This window comes from Berghia stephanieae, chromosome 1 (genome assembly GCF_034508935.2).
Source record: "Berghia stephanieae isolate SIO BIC M18660-M18661 chromosome 1, UCSD_Bste_1.3, whole genome shotgun sequence".
In the NCBI taxonomy this organism is placed as follows: domain Eukaryota; kingdom Metazoa; phylum Mollusca; class Gastropoda; order Nudibranchia; family Aeolidiidae; genus Berghia; species Berghia stephanieae.
The window spans coordinates 145,971,300-145,991,018 of record NC_088360.1 but is presented as its reverse complement, the minus strand read 5'-3'; the positions used below and the strand labels follow the sequence as shown (position 1 = coordinate 145,991,018).

Below are 19,719 nucleotides of genomic sequence, written 5' to 3'. Positions count from 1 at the left end.
TAGTACCTGTCACTCGTACGAATTTTTATCTTATCGGAATACAGTTTTTTGTCCACAAGATTTTGTGGGTTTTTATTTATTTTTATTTTTTTTTTTTAAATCAAATTTTTAGAGAGAAAAAAAACTGTTGAAATATCGCTTTTCTTTTTTATTTATTAGAGATCGATTATTTTCACATATTTTAATGCAATTTCCGCTTGGAGGTCCAAGTAATAAACAATAATAAAAGAGAAAGGGCGCTTCAATTTGATTTGCGGAGACATGTGGACATTACGGGTTTCCCTCAACAACAACAAAACAAAAAAACACGATAAATGAGACACTAAAGGCTAATGTTAGATTTAGAGAGAGGCGTTGATAAGCAAGGCGAAACCCGAAACGTCCATATTATCTGTCTTTGTAAATTAAATTTAAGCTTTTATTCCCACTCATTATGTTTTACGTTTTCACAACAGTAAATAAACCGTATTAAATTCATTCTAAAGCATTTTAAAATGGCAATTCATAGATTTTGTTTTATCTTGAAATTCTGATTTTTCATAAATTAAATGTTTTTTTTTTTTGTTTTTTTTTTGGAGGGGGGGGGGGGGGTTGTTTCGTTTTGTTTTGGGTCTGTTCCTCCCGTTGTTATCCGATATAATCGTTGCCACCACGAGAATGATCTCCAGCTTCAACTAGAACTGTTACTTCTCACTTTTTGGAATCAAAAGTTACACACACTCTCTCTCTCTCTCACTCTCTCTCTCACTCTCACTCTCTCTCTTTCTCTCTCTCTCTCTCTCTCTCTCTCTCTTTCTCTCTCTCTTTCTCTCTCTCTCTCTCTTTCTCTCTCTCTTTCTCTCTCTCTCTTTCTCTCTCTCTCTCTTTCTCTCTCTCTCTCTCTCTCACTCTCTCTCTCTTTATACCTAAACCAGACCAGTCGATTGACTAATGAAATTAATGGAAGAATTAAAAAAAGTAAATTTTAATTTGAAATTTGAAATAAAACTCTCGCCGTTGGAGGGTTAAAGATGCCCTTCTCCTTAATGAAATTCGCGCCACTTGTCCTGTCCTCACCCCCTCCCTCCGCACACCACCCCCTCCCTCCCCTCCCTTTCCACAATCATTCTTCTCCTGCTTGCTTCCCTTCCCTCCACCGGCTCATTGATTTTCCTTCTGCTTCGGTCTTGAAATAGGAACGAGTTGGAGTCGCCAGTCGCAAGCAAGCAGGAAGTCGGCGTAAATTTGTATTGAATTTTTTTCTCTTCTTCCTCCCCCCCGTGTCTCTATCGATTTTTCTCAATATTATGTTTAATTTCTGTGCCGTGGTATTGACGTGAGGTATTTTATTCATAATGATATGGCGACGAATGTGGATTTTTATATTTATATCATATCGTTGTCGCTGTCGCGGCGTTGTTGCCAGATTGGTATCTTGATTTTTTTATTTTTTTTTCGAAACGCTTTGATCATAGAATGAAAATCAATTAGTTATTTTTAGCATATTTTTCCTTTTGAGAAAGGGGGGGGGGGGGGGGGGGGGCAGGAAGAGAATTTATAGCATACAATATTATATTACCGTTGGAAAGTCAAGTTAACGGCTGTCTGAAAGCAGTTTGTTGGGTTTTGGAGGTGAATTGGCGAGACATGTTGACTCATTTTGCATGCGGAGAGCAGAGTAGGGAGATGAATCATTGAAAATTATTTAAATGTTACATTTAAAAATGACTTTTGATATAAATGGTGCTTGAGGTAAATTTACCGCAGGGCGTCTAGTTGAACGTCTTGTGTGTTGTGACGGTGGGTTTGCCACGGTGCACGAGAGCGGTCAAGAATTTGTTGATTGGGTCGATCGTCATAACATAATTAGTGATTTAGTGTGTGCATCATTAGAAGCTGCTGCTGCCAATTGTGTGCTTTTTTAATAAGAATTTTTTGGGGAGGTTTCCTATAATATGGCATATCTTTTGTTCCACGTTGTTCAGCTGGGAAAGATAGAAAGGTTTTTCTTTTTTTTAAGGTTAGTAACTAAAAACCTGAGTATTTATATAGCGCAATATCCACTAAAAGTGCTCAAAGCGCTTTGCAAGGGGTCCCTCGCTAAGAGCAACACTTAGCATCTAGGACGAGACATGATACTTGTTAGGCGATATTATAATTACAATCCTTTCCGACAGAGACAATGTTTTTTAACGATCAGGTACTCATTTTATTCCAGAGTTTGATGAGAGAATGTGAATAAAGAGCCTTTTACAAGGACTCACAACCATGCGCTGTTCAGATGTTCAGGGCTTTCAGATGTCATACCACTAGACCACAGCCGCACAAGTAAAAAACTTTTTATCGCTTGGATAATAATAAGTTTATTCTTACCCGGGGAAAAGGCACTTTACGAATGAAATAAAATTTGTTTTTAAAGATCCAAATGATAAAATCGTGTTTTTCTCTCTGTTCCTTCCACAGGACAATTCCAATTTATATATGGTTTTGGAGTTTGTCACGGGAGGGGAAATGTTCTCCCATTTAAGGAGAATAGGCCGCTTCAGGTAAAACAAATTCTCCCATCTCCTTGTAGTATTTTGTCCATCTTGTTTTTGTTTTGTTTTTTGTTGGGTTTTTTTTTTTTGTGTGTTTGTTTTTGGTCAAATTATTTGATTATGTATTGATTTAAAAAAATTTTTTTTTTTTTTGGCTAAGAGATGAGCTAGCACGGTATAAATTATTTGTAGACTCTTTATTTATAACGAGTGAAAAATTATTTGGGTTTGAACAGCCTTGTCACTCAAAATACGAAAAGTATTATTATATATTATTATTACTGTTTATAATGTCTAATGTTAATTTTTCTGATACTATAGTTTATACCTTTTTTTCTTTTCTTGAATTATCTGATGTTTTAACATATCTTCTGTATTATTATGTTACTTGTTAAGGGTATAAAAAGGGTATGAGATAAAATGAGAGAGAAAAATTTACATAATTTATAATATAATAATGGTTTTATAGTATGGGAAGGCGAAAGGGAAGGGGATTGGGTGGTGAAATAGGTGTTACTGTTTACCTGTACTTATACTTATTATACAAATACTAAGTGGGTTTGTATCAACATATTGTGTTCTATTTATAGGATTTATTTTATCACTGTAATTTACTGCTGTACTAGGGGGGAAAAAGAAACTTTTTTTTTTTTTTAATTTGGCCAGAAAACTCGTCCTTCAAATAATTTATCGATCTTTCAAATATCGATCGATGAAAATGACACTCATCTTGTCGCTACTCTCAAACCTGGGAGATCAACTCAAGTCTCAAGTTTGAGAGTGTTTCTCTGACAAGTTTATAGTCGTTTTGATGGATCTATATTATTTGAATGACCAGTTTTCTGGCCAAAATCTTTTTAAAACGGCCTTTTTTTCCCCTTCAGAGTACGGCAGAATATATATATATATATATATATATAGATATGATTATTCAGTGATTTATCGATTTGCTGTTAAGACATAATATAATTCGGTACCACAGTAAGAGCTTCCATGTACTTGTAAATGTATGTTTTATTGCTGTATGTATTGCTACTATTTGAAAAGATTTTCTTTTCTTTCTAACGGACATGATATTTTTTGGAGTACGACTTAGCCACTTGGTGTTTGTTTGGTATATAATATATTTATTATTTTAGGCGTTGTTTTTAATTGTTTGTTAATTGTAAACACATTTCTTGACCTCATTTGACCCCTTACAACAGAGGCGTTTGACCTCCTTCGATTATTATTATTATTATTAATTTTTTTTATTTTTTTTTTTGGCACAAGACATTGAAAGGCCGGAATAGATGATGATGATAATAGTAATATTTTAGGACACGGAACGAAGAACTAACTACAAATGTTGATGAGGATTTTTTCTTTTTTGGTGTGTTGACGGAGTGATTGTTTTTGTTTTTTTTTTATGTTGGAATTGGGGGAGTGTTGTTGTTTTTTCTTTGTTTTGTGTTTTTGTGGGGTTTTTTTTTTTTTTTAGGTTTTTGTGTTGTTTTGTTTGGGGTTTTTTTGTGTATTTTTTTTCTTGTTTGTTTGTTTATTTGTTTTCTTTGGGGGTGGGGGTTGTTTGTTTGAAATGTTGAAGTGTTCATCGTTGTTGCGTTTGATTGTGGTGGTGGCTGGATATTTTTTGTTGTTGGTGTTGTTGTTGTTAATTGTTACTGGTGGTAGCTGCTGTGTTGTTTGTTTGCCTTCGTTGTTCTACAGGATACGGTGCCACGGAGTCCCCCAGAACCATCCCCCCTCAATCAACTGATTCTCTTGTTTTCCAGAACTTTCTAATTTACATAGTTGGAGGGTTGCCATCCAACTCGTTTGTCACTGTTTTTCCATTTGTTTTTTTTTTTTTTTTTTTTTTTGTTTGTTTGTTTTTTTTTTTTTTTTTTTTTTTTAGCTAGACGAGTTTAACAGAAAAAAACAATAGATTTAAGTCTTAACGTACATCCATCCACCCATCCATCGCTCTACCATACCTTACCTGTGGTGCAGATAATGACGATGGTCGATAGAGGTGGAAATCACCTAGTCTTCTTGTTGTGTTTACATGTTAAAATTCGTTTCAGTATGTTTGTAAAACATGGAAAGGGGGTTTGGGGGAGGGGGTAGGATGGTGGTGGGAGAGGGTTAAAAGTGAGTGAGAGAAAAAGAAGAAGAGGTTGTTGAGAATAAACACTAGCTTTAGTCATTCTTGGCTCACTGTCTTATCTCGTCATCATTCTCGTCTTAATTATTTTCAAGTTGTACGCGTGTTGAAGAGATAAACAGCTGTTGATTTATTTTGTTACCAGTTAAATTGTTATTATTATCATCATCATCGTCGTCGTCGTCATCATCATCATTGTTACTGTTATTGTTATCATTATTATTATTATTATTATTATTATTATTATTATTATTATTATTATTATTATTATTATTATTATTATTATTATCATCATCATCATTATCGCTATTTATAACACACGAGTATACACCTAATCAGCGCTCATTTCGGAGCCAGCGTCGTCGCCATCTTTGTTGTTTTGGCCACGAGCTGTAACAGCTCACGTGTAACCTAAACCCAACACATCATACATGCCGTATGTATATCATATTTCACTGTGATATGTTTCACAGCACGTAGTTTATCAATATATAATATGGCACACTCTTCTTCTTTCTTTCTGTCTTTCTTTACTCCAACGACCTACTCAGTTGAACCGAGTTTTTTGGGGGGTTTTACTGTTAAGTTCTTTGGTTGTAGACCTGCGAATTATACAGCTTTCACAGGGGTATATGTATAAAATACTGACCACATTTTTAAAACGCAACAAACTGGCCAGGCTTATTCCGCGAAGTCCCAGGTTTGAGAGGTTTTTTTTTTTTTTTTTTTTTTTTTTTGCCAAGACGAGGGTCGTTTAAATCAATCGATACCTGAAGTACGAGTATTCTGGCCAAATTTTTTAATATTATGGGTTTATCCAGAGTACGACTGTGTAGCGGCTACTCTTGTTGTTTCTCTATTAAGCTAATATTATAATATTCTGGAAAACTGAAAATGATTTTTAGGTTCGGGGAAAAAATGAATTAAATATTCCTTTGGGTGTCAATTTATGCGACCTGGGGTCATGTAAACGGTGACGTCAAACTTTAGCCTCCATTCATGAGTACAGCCTCCATTCATGAGTACCGTGGTACATATTTTTTGCAATGCTTTTTCCATCTGTTGTGTGAGCATTCAATTCATTATTATATTTAGCTGGCGTCCTCATTATTCAATAATAAATATCCATTAACCAGTTATATGCAGTACTCTGGAGAGAAAAAAAAGAAAACTTATTTAAAAATTTGGCCAGAAAACTCATCCTTCAAATATCGATTTGAATGACCCTCATCTTGGCAAAAATTCTCAAACCTGGGGCCTCGGTCCCAGGTTCAAGAGGTTTTCTTTATTTTTTTTTTTAAACCAAGATGAGGATCATTTAACGATCGATATTTGAAGGACGAGTTTTCTAGCCAAATGTATTAAATGACAGTATTTCGAAGTAATGGTAGTTAAGTGGTTAAGGAATGGGGAGATAGGGCTACAATTATTATTACCGACAGTTGTCAGACTTGAGGTCGTGAGGTCTAACTACCCTGTTTGTGTCAGTCCTAGCATTTTGTCTATAATAATAATATAGTATATCCAATGACGTAGGAACGACGGATGTTTTGTTGTTGTTTTGCAACGCTATGTATTGAAATGATTAGTGAGCAATTGGAAGTTAGGAGTTCTGTTAGTCCCTGTGTTGTAATGATTTAATGTTGTTGTTGCCATTACTTTCAATGACATGATTACAGAAACGGATACTTATCGGATGATGTTCTCGTAAGATCATGTGATGGGGAGCGATCTTATTTAATACTTCTTCTTTCCTTAGAATTAGGAAGACGTTGTTTCTGTTGGAAATGTTGTTGTCATTTGAAGAGTTAAGTAGTCCAAGCAGACGTCTTCACATCCGATAATGAGAATAAATCTAAAATCATCTTTTCATCGGTGCAAAGTATGTCCAAAGTATGCCCATTTTTAATATTATGTCAATGAAAGTGTTCGAAAATCTAAAAACATCTTTTCATCAGTGCAATCTGCCCACCTCGTATTATGTCAATGAAAGTGTTCGAAAATCTAAAAACATCTTTTCATCAGTGCAATCTGCCCACCTCGTATTATGTCAATGAAAGTGTTCGAAAATCTAAAAACATCTTTTCATCAGTGCAATCTGCCCACCTCGTATTATGTCAATGAAAGTGTTCGAAAATCTAAAAACATCTTTTCATCAGTGCAATCTGCCCACCTCGTATTATGTCAATGAAAGTGTTCGAAAATCTAAAAACATCTTTTCATCAGTGCAATCTGCCCACCTCGTATTATGTCAATGAAAGTGGGATTAAATCTAAAGAAGACTTTTAATCCGCGTGTAAAGTATGTACAAGCCCACGTGACATTATGCCAATTAAAGTTTTCATCGGTGAAATTATGTCCAAACCCACATCGTATCAATCAAAGTTTTACAAAATTAAAAACATATTTTCATCCTTGCAAGTGATGTTCAAAACCACATATTGTGTCAATGAAATAAAGTTTTCTGACTCCAAAGAAGCCTTTTCATCCGCGCAAAGTATGTCCACATCTCGCGCATTACAAATATATTATCTTCTATTAGTTCACAACCCGGTAGAATGTTTTTCGTTGAGGTATCATTTTAGTATTTATTATTATTCGTCCCACACCAGTCATGTGATCTTAGTTCCATTAGTTCATCGGTGTGCAGTGTGCAGTGTTGAGGGTGACCTTGTTTTCGTTTTCTATGATAATTATTGTGTAGTAGTGGAGTTTAGGGCAGGGAGTAAGTAGTTGGGACTCACGATAAATGGGTTTGGGATTAAGTTGGTGACAGGAAATGCAACATTCAGGAGTTTGTCATTGTACAAGGAGGGCCACCATCGCCCCCCGGCAGGGAAGAACGAGAGAGGTAGATGTTCATCTCTAGTGTAGTTATAATACAGAGCTCGAATTGGCCGTAGGTCAGATGAATAGAGTGTGGTTGATGACGTCACAATCCTCTTCTTTAGTTTTGAGTTGAAGAAGAAGTTTTTTTTTTCTATAAGTTTATACTCATCTTAATCTGAGAAAAGGGGATATGTTGTCGTTGTCTTCGTCCTCTTTAATCTAGAGGCCATTGAGCTTGTTGCTGTTTTGGTCCAATTCCCTGTTGTAGTAGGCCGAGGTCCCTTTTCATTTGTTCTGAGGAGGAGAAAAAAAAAGGTGATTGTGCACATAACCTATAGTTTTTCGTTTTGTCGATTCATTTTGTCTAACATAATAATATAATATACACCACCTTGAAGATTTTCAATGCTCGTTTACATTACATACTCCTCAATTTCTCGCTTTACCATACACAGTAAGTGGATCCCGACAGGGATATTTAATACACACGTGTTTAATGTACACAATTAATATTCCGCTTACACGTTGAAAACGTCTTGGACGGCAGTTTTTAGCAGATGTTGGATATAGGATATTACCGTGTCCCGTATCAACCCATTCACAAAGGTCACGCGGGTCGTGACGTCAACGCGGCATTCTTACGTCAGCCATTAACCAGTGGTGACATTTATCAGAGGCTGGACAAATTATACCCACCGCTTTGGCCGTACTGGTTGGTATAGCCTATTATATATAGCTGTATTTGGTCTGTTTGTTGGAATAACTCACAAAAATAACTCGTCACCAGCTTGTCTTCGGGTTTCATTCCTTTAATTATTAATGTCTTTTTAGACTGCTCACATTAATCGTGTATTCAACCGTCACATTGTTATTGTTATTATTATTATTATTATTATTATTAATATTAATTATTATTATTATTATATTATTATTATTATTATTATTATTATTATTATTATATTTATTATTATTATTAATATTATTATTATTATTATCATCATCATCATCATCATCATCATCATCATCATCATCATCATCATCATCATCATCATCATCATCATCATCATCATCACCACTATCTTTCATTTACCTTTTTTCCCCCCATCCAAACTCAATCCAATCGATTAAGCGTTGTTAGAACAAACAAAAGTTGACACACTATGTCCAGCAGTCAGTAACAAAACACCAGGGGTCAAATTGTTGTCATATCAGATTTACATCATGTGTGTTTGCTAGGGTAGCCATTTTGAATTTGAGCCTTAGTCGTACTCCAAATATTATCTATAAAATGACCATTTATGATGATTTTCATCATATCTTGTGAATTTATATAATATGTCTGTGCTGTATGTCTGTGTGTGTATGTGTGTGTGTGTGTGTGTGTGCGCGCGCGTGCTTCTGTTCGCCATGTTCATAATGATTATATAATAGTCTCATTTTATGTCATCAGCAACAGCCAAATGTAGAATTTAACCAAATTGGTTTTGGATAGGAAAGTGTGTTCTGTTGTATTAATTTTTTTTGGATTCCAGGTACCAGCTCGGCTTTTTTAATTTATTTTTTTTTATAATTTAGTAAATGCGTGTATTAAATCTTTGTTTGTTTGTTTGTTTGTTTGATTTTTTTTATTTTAAAAAAAAAATCTTTATTTTTGTTTTTGTTTTTGTTTTGCTTACTGGGAGGGATAGAGGTTGTGATACATACGTGGTTATGTGACTGATTTAGACCAAAACGTAAACCTGTCGGAAGGAAGTCGCATGGCGCAGATGGAATCGTGTTTTGTGACCACAAGAAGTCCTATTCCATTGGCTCTTATCGATTTACTCGGCCTTGACCACAATGGAAATATGGCAGGCTTGTTCCAAGTCCAATCTGTCACACAACCGCACGGTTGCCCGGAAGTGACGTCACCTTATTGTGACCTGCCTAGTTACAGTTATTCGGTTGCCTAGGAAATAGAATGCTGAAAATAACCTCCAAACCAAGAGAGCTGGTTGAGGTTGTTAAACTCAAATTTTATATTTATACTTTCCATGGCACTTTGCCAGTTATATTAGGCTTAAATTATTTTGATTTTTTTTTTTTTTGACTTTTTAAAATTATTTTTTGTTTTGTTTAAATTTCATTTTGATTTTTATTATATACGAGGAGGTGACTTTAAATATCTGCTCAGTCGCCATTTCCATCATTCAGAGAATACTATGTTTTTTTCCCCATGTATTTGGTGACCTAAAAGGAAAACTCTTTTCTTATAACATGCCTCATCAAACAGTACTGTGTTTTGAATCTTCAAATTTTCTTTCGTGGCTCTAAGGTGTCCAATTGTAGTAGTCCTTCAGAGCCATAGGCCCATGGACCCGGAGAGGACGCTAGTCTATCGCTAAGTACTTTCCGCCAGATCTATCAGACCCATCTAACCAATCACAGCTAGGTGGACAAGGGGTTGGGGGGGGGGGGGGAGGTGTGTAAAAAATCCCGACTGCACCCTTTGCTTGTGAAGCAACGGAGCTCTCGGGAACCCTAAGGTGTCCAAAAGATCGCTTTAAAGTGGTATGTTAACTCATTTTCCATCCGGACTTGACCGAGCAGGATATGAAAGGCCCCTCCTCATGCTATAGGGAATGAGATTAGCGGAAGAGTAGCGTCCCTTGATTGGACGTCACCAATAGTCTGTGACGTCACTGGCGGAAAAGCTATTAGAGAGAGAACGTCATGTTGGTTGTGCGCATGCGTCTCTCGTCCTCGCTTCCGGTGACGTCCAATCAAGGGACGCTACTCTTCCGCTAATCTCATCCCTATAGATGAAGAATAAGAATCAATATGATGATATATTCTAAATGCATTGGAAGAAATTGTATGTTTGTTGGTTTGTTTGTTTGTTTGTCTTGTATTTCAGCCACCCGTGAAGTGAATTTTGATGATATTATATGATAATATGATGACATCCCATTGTTACATTTTTTAGCATATCTTATTCTTTTTGGTGTTAGGTTTTCACCCTGTTTTTATTTTTATTTTTAAAGATATTTAAAAAAATCCTTTCTCCTCATATCCTCCCCTAAACCCCTTAAGTTAAGCTTCGTTCTCGATTATTTATTTATTTATTTATTTATTTATTTATTTATTTATTTATTTATTTATTTATTTATTTTTATTTTTTATATTATTATATTATTATATATTTATTATTATATATTATATTATTATTATTATTATATTATTATTATTATTATTATTATTATTATTATTATTCATTTCGAGTATTCCAACCATTATCATCATTGCCATAATTTATTGTGTTGTTTCTTTTTTTTTTTTTGTTGAAATTCTTATTGATGGCTCCTTCCTTCCTTCCTTCCTCCCACCTTCCAGTGAGATGCACTCACGGTTCTATGCAGCACAAATAATTTTGAGCTTTGAATACCTGCATTATTTGGATCTAGTTTATCGTGATCTGAAACCAGAAAATTTGCTCATAGACCTTCAAGGGTACACCAAAGTAAGTCCTGCCATTTCGACGAGACGCCTCGACTCCACGCAGGTTCCTGTTACAATGACATGGTTTATTTAGTTAATTAATTATTTTTTTTTTCTTCCTCTTGTTTAAAAATGAGAGCCAATCTTTTGTCTTGTAGCTGGGAAATAACTGCTGACACATATAACTTTCACCACCACCACCACCAACACTATGACCACCGAGTTTTGAGTGATTTTAGCTAGCTTATCATCAAACACTGATGCTACGATCACTGCTACCACCAACACTATTACTACTACTACTACGTACAACTACCACCGTTCTGCTGCTAGCATTACACTGTTCTTTCAATTTCATTGCAGCAAGTTTGTTCTCGTTATTAATTTTTTTTTCTTTCTCCCATTTCAACACTGTTTGTGTTTTTAATATTTCATATTATACATCTTTATAACAAAAAACTCAACAAAATCAACATCAATAAAATATCTGTCAAAGAAGTAAACTTAATCCAAACAAAATTAAAGAATAACCCTTGTATCTGTATATTTATACCCCAAACATTTCCTGTTCTTTTTACCAACCTAACACTGGTAAACAAATTGTAGTTTGGTTTGTTTATTTTTTTACAATTTCAATAACAACAATATTTTTTTATTCCAGTTCCAATTCAATACAAATCAATTTAATATTATATATCTATACCCCCTCCCCCCAACACACATACAAACAAACGTCTCCATTCGCCCCTCTGAGTCATTTCATTAAGTAGAATCCCAACCTACCGTCCTTATCCACCTTTCCCTTCCCTTTTCTTCCTCCCCTATTAAACTTTATATTACTAATGTAATAATGTAATTGAAAGTTGAACACCTTATACCCAAATATCATTTGCAAGTATTAAAAATTTCAATGGCGCACGTCCGACACGTTATGTTGTCGAGACGTGTTGTTTTTTGGGGGGGTTGCTGATTATTATTATTATTATTATTATTATTATTATTATTATTATTATTATTATTATTATTATTATTATTATTATTATTATTATTATTATTATTATTTATTTTATTTATTTATTTATTTATTTATTTATTTATTTATTATTATTTTTTTTTTTAATTAATTAATTTATTTTTTATCATTATTAAATTTCCTCCCAAAATAAGTAAAAGTAGTCGATAAAGTAAGCAGCAAACGTCTCCTTGGCTGTCGGCAGTATTGGCAGGCACGGTCCGTCCACGTCCGTCCGTCCTTTGGTGTTAACCAGTTCGTCCTCTTGTTTTGTTTTTATATATATATATTATAATTATATATATATATATATATTATATATAATATAATATATATATATATATATATATATATAAATATATATAATATATATATATATATATATAATATATATATATATATATATAATATATATATATATATATAATAATATATATATATAAATATATTATATATATAATATATATATATTATATATATATATATACTATATATATATATATATATTTTATTTTTATTTTTTTTTAAACCCCAATTCTTTCTCTCTTCCTCCATTCTGTCTTTGTGCGTCCTGTTCATCATTGTCTCTTCATTGCCCTGTAGAACTTATATGAGTTATTTCTCTGTTCCCAATTTTCGTTGGATTTTTAAAAAAATTGTTTTGTTTTGTTTGTTTGTTTTTTTTTTTTTTTTTTTTTTTTTTTAATTTTCATTTATCTATTTATTGTTTTATTATTGTTTTGATTTAATTTTTTTTTTTTTTTCTTTAAAGAAAGATACATTACTCCTATTTATTAATTATATTTACGTTTGTTAACTATTCTTGTTATCGGATTACCTCCCGTAGCCCGGCCTTAACCTTATTTGTTTGTTTTCACTAGACGTTGTTTGACATTTTGATATCATTATTATTATTTAATTTATTTAGTCAGTAGTGATTTTCACTTTCCATAATGTGTTTGTCCTAAAATTATTTATTTATTTATTTATTTATTTTGGGTGTGTCCACCAATATGTATATATATATATATATTTATGTATATTATTTTTTTTTCCTATGCATTAGGCAAATGTCTAGCGTTTTCATATATTAACAGATTCACTCATTGTCAGTTTTGTGTTGTTGTTTTTTTTGATGCTGTTATTTATGTGTGTGCGTGAGTGTTGTGAAAGAGTCGGGTTGGTTTTTATTGATAAGATGGGTTTTTTTTTAAAAGCTTTTGTGTGATTTGTGAATAGTGTGTGTGGGACACGATTTAAAGATCGATTTTTCTATAAGTTCCGTCGTCCAGTCTCTAGAATTCACGAGGACCGATTTGTGTTCTGGGTTTTTTGTATTTATTAAAAAATCGTTTTTTTTTTGGTTTTTTTTTGGTTTTATTTTTAAAAATTCTGTTTGTTTGTTTGTTTGATTTTGGTTGGTTTCTTTTTTCTTTGTATGTTTTTTTTTTGTTTTGTTTTTTGTATTTTTTTGGAAAGGGGGGGGGGGGTAGGGGTGGTTAGTTTTTTTTGTTTCTTTATATTTTGTTTGGTTGTTTTTATTTTACATAAATAATTTTACTCTTGGTTATAAGGCCCTACAATTTGCTGAAGGGTTTTTTCTTCGGGTTTTTTTTTTTTTACTAGCGGGACAGCAATAGTCAATGTTTTAGGAAGATGTGGTGGCTTAAAATTCAACGGGTATGACTCAATGTTCCTTTTTTTTCTGAAAAAAAAGAATGAACACCGGAAGTTTTGGGAAAATTGTCTTTAAAAGGTCATATCCACACAAGTCAAAGCTAAAAAGATTCATATGGCAACCTAAATAACGAGTCTTAAATGAAGGTCTCTCGATTATTTTTTTAGGGTATCACTATCACCCCTTGCACAACCACTACCACCATCACCATCAATTTGTTGCCGTGACCAGGATTTTTTCGTGCCTTCTTCTCTCATCCATTGAGACCATTCCATCGCCATAACTTCTATCACGAACACTTTGTTTTTTTTTTTTTTTTTTTTTTTTTTTTTCAATAATTATTATTGTTTGTTGCCATTTGTCGTCGTCGTCGTCGTTGTTGTTGTTGTCGTCGACGTCATCGTTGTTATATCATTGACTATGCTGATTTTGGCAATTTGAATTGAAAAAGTTTCACACCAATCTTAAGACCATCAACCCCGACGCAATGTCTGGCCAAATGTTTGTCACTCGTGTAATTTTATTGGAGAATATATTATATGTATATTGATTGTATATTTGATCTATATATTTTTTAAATATATTTACTTGAATGTATGTATGAATAGTCTGATATTCTTATAATGATGATGATGATGTATCTATTCCAGTTACTCTACCACCAAACTCCATCAGCAACCATATTCAATCCTTTTCTTTTGATTCACACCAGCCACTCACGACTGTTATGTTGTGTGCACCCCAAACTCACCAAAAAAATATTATCATATCTCTCACTTCTCTTTGACAGCGAGCCGCATTCCCGATTTTATGCTGCACAAATAGTCTTGGTCTTGGAATACTTGCATCACCTGGAAATAATGTACAGGGATTTAAAGCCTGAGAATTTACTCATAGATTCCTACGGGTTCCTAAAGGTATGCAATCGGCAAAAAAAACTACTACTGTAACTGCTACCAACTACCATCAAACAGCCATCAAATTCTTTCTCAAATCTCTCCAAACTCGGTCTGGGCTTCCCCCACCCCCTCCTCCTCCTCCTTCCCCCCCCCCCCCTCCTCCCTTCTCCTCCTCCCTACCCCCCTCCCCCTTCCCCAATTTCGTATAATTTTATCTCGAGTCCCTTCTTCTCCACCCACCTGCATCGTGCATCGTCTTCACCCAATTAGTGCACTCAGCCACGCACATTATTTATTTATTTTTTTTTTTAACTTTTTTTTTTGTTTTTTTTTGTTGAAATTTCCTTCCATATTTTGCATTTATTATTTTTTATCCGCATCCGGGCTCGTATCTTCCCTAGGTCTTCTGATTTGGCAATGGCTGCCTCGACTCAAATCTCACTTGGGTTGTGGGTTTCTTTTCACTCTTTCTTTCATTTTAACCAAAAAAAAAAAAAAATATTTTTTTTTAAATCCCGTACCCTTGGTGGCTGCATTATTTACATAGTATACAGTGATTTATATCTTTCTTTACTTTGTCAGTTTTGTCGTTTTTAATTTGTTGAGAACAAAAAAATAAGGGGGAGGTTCAAAAATTATTTCTTCGTAAATGCAGAGTGATTTTTTTTTTTTTTACTGTGAGAAGGCATAATTCTATTTTTCTATTTTAAGAGTGAGAGAGAGAGAGAGAGAGAGAGAGAGAGAGAGAGAGAGAGAGAGAGAGAGAGAGAGGGGGTAAAGAATATATATTTTCATGTTCAAATTACCAAAGATTGTGTTGTTTTCATGAAAACTGTGGCTCTCATTGAATTATTAGAAGATTTTTTTGTGGTTGAATTTAGACGAACGGTGAGAAGGGGAGACTGGGGGGGGGGGGGGGGGGGGGGGGGTAGGTGTCATTGACTGGTCGTTTTGTAAAAATACATTTAATGCTATATTTTGAAGACAAAAGTTCTTGTATTCATTTTTTTTTTTGGGGGGGGGGGGTTTCTATGAGGGTTAATCAATTGTTTTTAGCCTCAGTAAAAGAACCGGGGGGGTGGGGGGGGGGGGGGGGGGGTGGGAATTGTGTGTGTCATTTTGGTGTGAATGGACCTTTTTACGTCATGTGGTGTGTCAGTTCGTGTCTTGTTTCTACTTCATCCCTCGTCAACAACCCGTAGCTATCGCCATCATTATTCTAACGCTTGTTTTGTTTGATTTTTATAAAAATTAACATTCAAAATATCATACGAAATGGTGCAAGTTTTTCTTTTCTCTTTTGTTGCCAGTGCTTTCTTTGGGTTTCATTTTATTTCGTTGAAATTATTATTTATTTTTTTTTATCACTGCTTTATTGTTGCATTTTCTCGTCGTTATTGTAAATGTAGGATTTGTGTGTGTGTGTGTGTGTGAGAGAGAAAGAGAGAGAGAGAGAGAGAGAGAGAGAGAGAGAGAGAGAGAGAGAGAGAGAGAGAGAGAGAGAGAGAGAGAGAGAGAGAGAGTTATTGGATGTCGCTTCATAGCTGTTGCTTGATTCATTTTTTAATTGCCTTGCCTGCGTATAATGTCGCTTTAATTTATTTTTCTTATTATAGTATTATTATTATTATCTATTTGTTTTCAATGATTATTTTATATTATTATTATTATTATTATTATTATTTATTATTATTATTATTATTATTATTATTATTATTATTATTATTATTATTATTATTATTATTATATAAAGTTTGCATATTATTATTAATTTATTAATTTATTAATATATTATTATTATTATTATTTATTATTATTATTATTATTATTTATTATATTATTATTATTATATATTTATATTATTATTATTATTATTATTATTATTATTATTATTATTATTATTATTATTATTATTATTATTATTATTATTATTATTATTATTATTATTTATTTTATTATTTATTATTGATTTATTATTATTATTATTATTATTATTATTATTATTATTATTATTATTATTATTATTATTATTATTATTATTATTATTATTATTTATTATTATTATTATTATTATTATTATTATTATTATTATTATTATTATTATTATTATTATTATTATTATTATTATTATTTTTATATTATTATTATTATTTATTATTATTATTATTATTATTATTATTATTATTGGTGTAGATCAGTGAAAACCCTTGTCCGTATGTGTTGGATGTTTATTCTGCACCCACTCCCCGGCCTGACTTGGGAAAGAGATTTGAGCAGAAAATACTTTTCACTCCATTTCCATATTGAACAAAAAAAAATGAAAAAAGATGGGGAGATAATTTCTTTTTTTAAAACATACAATACAAAATTAAAATAGAAAATAGATCAAATCGTTGAGCATAATCTTTTTCAATCGGTATGTTTGGATACGTTTCCTACCAAACACACTCTTACCAATCTATCTTTTTCTTATTTCTCGAATACAACATAGCGCCGAGCACAAGGGTTATTGTTTATTCTCTGACCTATTAAAAGAACAAACAAATAAGTTCACATATCATCGTCACTAGTTCAAGATTCTCGAGGCCAGGCTAACCATTTTTTTTTGCTTCGCGGGGCTAGGCGATTTGAATTTATATTTCAAGGAATTAAGTCGTATTTGTTTTTTTCTGTTTTGTTTTTTTATTTTTTTATTTAATGTTTACTTTATATGCCTAAGTTTGCAAATTCGAGCGAGCTATTTATTAAGGTTAAAAAATAAAAAATAAAAAAAAAGAAAGAAAAATCCTTTGAACCAAGCAGCGTGGACACGGGGTTAAAATACCACCCCCACCCCCCCCCCCCCCCCTTTTAAAAAAAAACAAACAAAAACCCCCAAAAATAAATTTGTGGCAGTGCGTGTCAAAGAGTTGTATTCAGTGTAGCCCAACGTGATAGAAAAGCTGATTCATCGTCATCGACTATGTTGTGGCTTAGTCTAGCTTGTGCTTTTGACGTTGTGTACTTCGCGGTGATCGTGTTTTTTAAAAAAAGGTCAGTTGTTTATTTGTATATTTGTTTTTATTCTGCCAGAATGCTTTTTTAAAAAAAGAAGCAAACTCCGATATGATGTCTGAGTTGAGATTGTGGAATATGAGTTACAATAACTGTCGGATTGTTTTTTTCTCTTTAGATTGAAAAGAATTCATGAACAAATGATTATAGGAATTATAAATCAGATCTCATGGATGGAGTAATTACGTAGCACTCTCCATTGGATTTATGATCAGGCTTGTTGGCTCCAAAGATGTGAATTAACAAGAATTTGTAATATATATTTTCTTTGTGTTTCCATGGAGACCAACCGATGTAACCTCAAATTGGTTCAAATTTTATGATTTTATTGAATTATATTTTTTGTCTGTTCATTTTTATTTATTTGTTTGTTTATTTATTTTATTTATTTTTTAAAAATTTATTTATTTACTTATTTATTTATTTATTCGTTCTTTCTTTTTTATATATTTATTTTAAAAGTAATTTTTTGTTTATATATTATTCAAATATTCAAAATGTCCTTACCAAGATAAATAAAAGAATTATGGTGGAATGAGATGAACAGAAAAAAAATTTGACGTTTTCAGAGTATCCGTTTTCAGAGTATCTTAAAGTGTTACTACTTAGCTCCTACATCCGAAGACACCTCGAAATCATCTCAGGATCGTCGTATCGAACTGGCACACACACACACACACACACCCACCCACCCACTCACAAACACACACACACACACACACACTAACGCGCGCGCGCGCACAAAATGTCTGAAGCGCCCTAGAAAAACCCTAAAACCAAAGAAACAAACCAAAAAAAATCTACTCTCCATTCAGATCCTGGGCGTTCCATTCAGCAGCTTTCTCTTCCAATCCGACAACCCTCTCTGAATGAACTCCCATTCAACAGTTCTGTGATGCAGTCATCGCCATTTCCTTTTAACTTTCCCTGTCCCTTTTCTTTATTTACGTTTTCTTTTTCTTTCTTTTTGTTTGTTTGTTTACGGTTCTCCTTTTTTATTTTATTTTATTTTCTCTCTAATTCTCGGTCCCTTTGCGTGTGAAACGAGTGCTCTTCCTACTGAGCTATCGGGACTCTTATCTTTTTCTCTTCATTTGTCTCTTTCTTTTCTTTTTCTTTCATATACCTTTACTTTTTCTGTTTTATTGATTTTACTATTTCTTTTCATTTTCTTCTTTTCTCATTCTTTTCTTTCGCTTTCCCCCGATCTTTTCCCTTTCTGTTATTTCAACAATCCATACTCTGACCCCTCGGCCCAATTGTCAGTTTGATGTAATTTTTACTTTGTGGCCCGTCGTTAGAGTGACTTTGAAGCCACCATTTCAATCTCAAAGGGTTTCATTTTGTACTCGCATATTATTATTATTTATTATTATTATTATTATTATTATTATTATTATTATTATTATTATTATTATTATTATTATTATTATTATTATGATTATATTATTATTATATATTATTATTATTATTATTATTATTATTATTATTATTATTATTATTATTTATTATTATTATTATTATTATTATTATCATTATTATTATTAATATTATTATATTATTATTATTATATTATTATTATTATTATTATTATATTAGTTATTATTATTATTATTATTATATCATCGTCATCATCAACATTACAACTGCTACTACTACTACTACTACTACTACTACTACTACTACTACTACTACTACTACTACTACTACTACTACTACTACTACTACTACTACTAATCATGCACTGTTGATTTGAGATTGTTCCATTAACTTAACTCTTCATTTTTGGGGATTGTACATTCAACTAACTCTTCATTTTTTGGGATTGTACATTCAACTAACTCTTCATTTTTTGGGATTGTACATTCAACTAACTCTTCATTTTTTGGGATTGTACATTCAACTAACTCTTCATTTTCAATTCATTTGTCGAGTTTTTCTTCTCTCAGCATATCTTTCAGCTTTTTGTTTTTGCATCTATTTTTTCATTTGTTCGTTTATTAATTATCAAGTTATTTTTCTATTTATTTATTGTATTTGAAGATTTGAAATTTTCTTCGTACATACTGTAGTACCTATATATCATGATTGCGATCTATCGTGTTTTATTT

General features: G+C 32.6%; 1 protein-coding gene across 19 annotated transcripts in view; it reads left to right on the top strand.

The window, feature by feature from the left end:
* The window catches only part of LOC144963444 (cAMP-dependent protein kinase catalytic subunit beta), a 440,798-nt gene that overhangs the window by 393,329 nt on the left and 27,750 nt on the right, over positions 1-19,719 (top strand). For 12 of the 19 annotated variants that reach the window (XM_078897514.1, XM_078897513.1, XM_078897512.1 and 9 more), the window contains 2 exons: positions 2,443-2,525; positions 14,446-14,572. In XM_078897514.1, coding sequence (XP_078753640.1) covers positions 2,443-2,525; positions 14,446-14,572 — 210 coding nt within the window. Of the gene's footprint in view, positions 1-2,442; positions 2,526-10,860; positions 10,988-14,445; positions 14,573-19,719 lie in introns of all 19 variants that reach the window. The other 7 variants (XM_078897515.1, XM_078897524.1, XM_078897525.1 and 4 more) reach the window with 1 other exon arrangement.